Source organism: Lactuca virosa, chromosome 4 (genome assembly GCF_052849685.1).
Source record: "Lactuca virosa cultivar CGN04683 chromosome 4, Lactuca_virosa_CGN04683_v6, whole genome shotgun sequence".
NCBI classification, from domain to species: Eukaryota; Viridiplantae; Streptophyta; class Magnoliopsida; order Asterales; family Asteraceae; genus Lactuca; species Lactuca virosa.
Window position 1 is genome coordinate 389,609,780 of NC_136429.1, and position 2,782 is coordinate 389,612,561.

The 2,782-nt window shown below is 39.8% G+C and overlaps 1 protein-coding gene across 1 annotated transcript; it reads left to right on the plus strand.

Moving 5' to 3' along the window:
- LOC145106397 (uncharacterized) lies at positions 1-1,225 on the plus strand. Its single transcript, XM_079043389.1, has 4 exons — positions 1-502; positions 619-794; positions 872-895; positions 992-1,225. The coding sequence occupies exons 1-4, from the start codon at positions 1-3 to the stop codon at positions 1,223-1,225; spliced, it is 936 nt and encodes a 311-aa protein (XP_078899515.1).
- Positions 1,226-2,782: the final 1,557 nt, after the last annotated feature.

Sequence of the window (2,782 nt, forward strand, 5' to 3'; positions counted from 1 at the left end):
ATGAGGTTTGAGAGTCCTAAACAATTGAAACACATGCTCTATAACTATGATGTTGCAAATGGTTATCATTTATGTTTTGTGAAAAATGATAGTAGACGGTTGCTAGCCAAATGTTGTGATGGAAAATACATATTTAGGGTTTGGGGTTCATGGATGAGTGATGATAAATCTTTCCAAATCAAGTCTCTTATTAGTAACCATAATTGTTCAAAGAATTTCAAATTCGGATCAATTGTCACGTATAGATGGATAGGTACCCACTTTACCCAACAATTTTTTAACAATCAGAAGATGAGTGTGAGATTACTTAGAGAGGATGTGAAAACCACTTTTGGCATTGTTGTAAGTATGAGTCAGTGTAGGAGAGTCAAGAAGTATCCATTGAGTCCAGCTGAAGGCACGGTTGCAGAAAATTATGCTAGAATATGGTCTTATGGTGAGGAGATTAAAAGATCAAATCCTGGATCCACTGTTAAAATTTATGTGGATGCAATGGCTGATGGTAAGAATTACTTCAGCAAGATTTACATATGCTTTGTTGTAGTCAAAGAGTGGTGGAGGGAGGGTGTAGAAGGATCATTAACTTGGATGGTTGTTTCCTGAAAAGTTTTTGCCAAGGTGAGTTGCTTTGTGCTGTTGGTAGGGGTGCTAACAATGGAATATTCCCAATTGCTTGGGCAGTTGTATGTGTGGAAAGCAAGGAAAATTGGAAATGGTTCATTGAAAATCTTTTAGAAGATTTGCAGTGCTGGAATGAAGGAAGTGGTTTGGTTTTAATTTCTGATCAACACAAGGTATGTTTGTAAAATATTAAACATAGTATAATAAATATTTACATTTCTAACTTCACCTATTACTGGTACATATGTAGGGTTTGGTTGAGGCAGTCAAAGAAGTATTCCCAGCATCAGAACATAGGTAGTGTGCTAGGCATATATACGCTAATTTTAGAAAGAAGTTTAGTCGAGCCATGTTTGAAAATTTGTTTTAGAAAGCAAGCAAGGCAACAACTGAAGCACATTTTAACATAGTAATGAAAGATATTGAAAAGTTGAATCCTGAAGTCGTTAATCATCTTATGGATAGAGATCCAAAGACTTGGTCTCTAGCTTTTTTTAGATTTCACAATTCATCTTCTGAATCTGTGGAGAATGGATTTTCAGAGAGCTTTAATAGTGTCATTTTGGATGTTAGGAAGAAACCTATTATCAGTGTAACACTGTAAATTTTCATACAATTTTTTTCATTTGAAAAATCACATAATTCTTATTAATACATTTCAAGAAAAAACTCAAAGTATCAAATTATCAAAAACACATTTCCGTAATTGTTGAATAAAAATCCAGGATCTTCAAAACATAACTCTATCTCGTGTATACAACCAAGCCGGCGCCTCCCCGTGATCCTAAGAAGTACCTGAAACACATATCACATGACACGGTAAGCACGAAGTTTAGTGAGTTCCCCAAAATACCAAATACACAAATAATAAGCCTCTTATGGCTATAGCTCGGCATGGACCCTCCGGTCATAACTCTGTAAGATCAGAATAATACACCGCATAAATCACATGAATATAATGCAGGACATCACAATACTCAATATAAGCACATAGGATCACATATACACAGAATAAGATAACAACATAAATCACAAAGACGGTATGCACAATAACACATATCGCAATGTATATGATTAAGACCCTCCGGTCAATAATGTACTAAGACCCTCCGGTCAATAGTGTAAATAAGACCCTCCGGTCAATAACACGAATAAGACCCTCCGGTCACTCATAAATTACCACATAGGTAAGTATAGTGAGAAGACTCACCTCAGATGGCGAACAGATCCTATAAATGTTGTTGTTGTGCTCCGGCCTCTAACACTGAGCCAAACCCATAATTAACCCCATTAGGATTTAAGACTAAACCTTCACATATTAGGTCTAAATATGTCCACCAACCCGGTCTGTGAATAACTCAAGCCCACTGGGCCCACCAAGGCCCAATACCAAATGGGCCCACAAAGGTCCACTAAAGGCCGAACTATGGCCAAAATTTCCAAATTGGGCCCAAACCCTCATATGGGCCTTACCCGAAAGCCCATTTAAATATTCTAGTCCACATGATTGCTCTTGGATGGCCCATCAATAGCCCAATCACCAAAGCCTAATAGAAATGCCCAAGCAACTTTAGGGTTTTCACATAAAATGACGATTAGGGTTAGGCGTTCTCACTTAACCCGTTAAGTCCATTTTTCCACTAAGCCATCATACAACGGAATCGGTATGAGTCAGAACTTCAGTCCACTGGTCCAATCGCGGGTCCCAATAAGCCCAAACCATCAAACCCCAAAATTAGGGTTTTCTAAACCCTAATTAGGGTTTCTAGCCCAACAACCATCCAACTAGCCCAGATCAATAGTTTGGGCCGATTAGGGTTCACTATGCCAAGCACCACCCACTACCACCTCAGTTAGTGGTGGCCAATGGTGGCTCACGGCGGCGGCCACCACCTCACGGTGGTGGTGGTGGGTTTTCCGACCACAAAACCACACATACAACCACAAAAATACCGAAAACAATGAAAACACTAGAGCATACACCCATACACACACCCACAGCCACCTCCCATGGCGGCTGGTGGCGGTGGAGGGTGGCAGAAAACAATAATTGGCGGCAGCCACCACCTCACGGTGGTGGCAGCGGATTTCCGACCAAAAGGAGAACACACACACAATCTGAAATGGAACAACAACACACACCTGCACGAAAATCACAAAA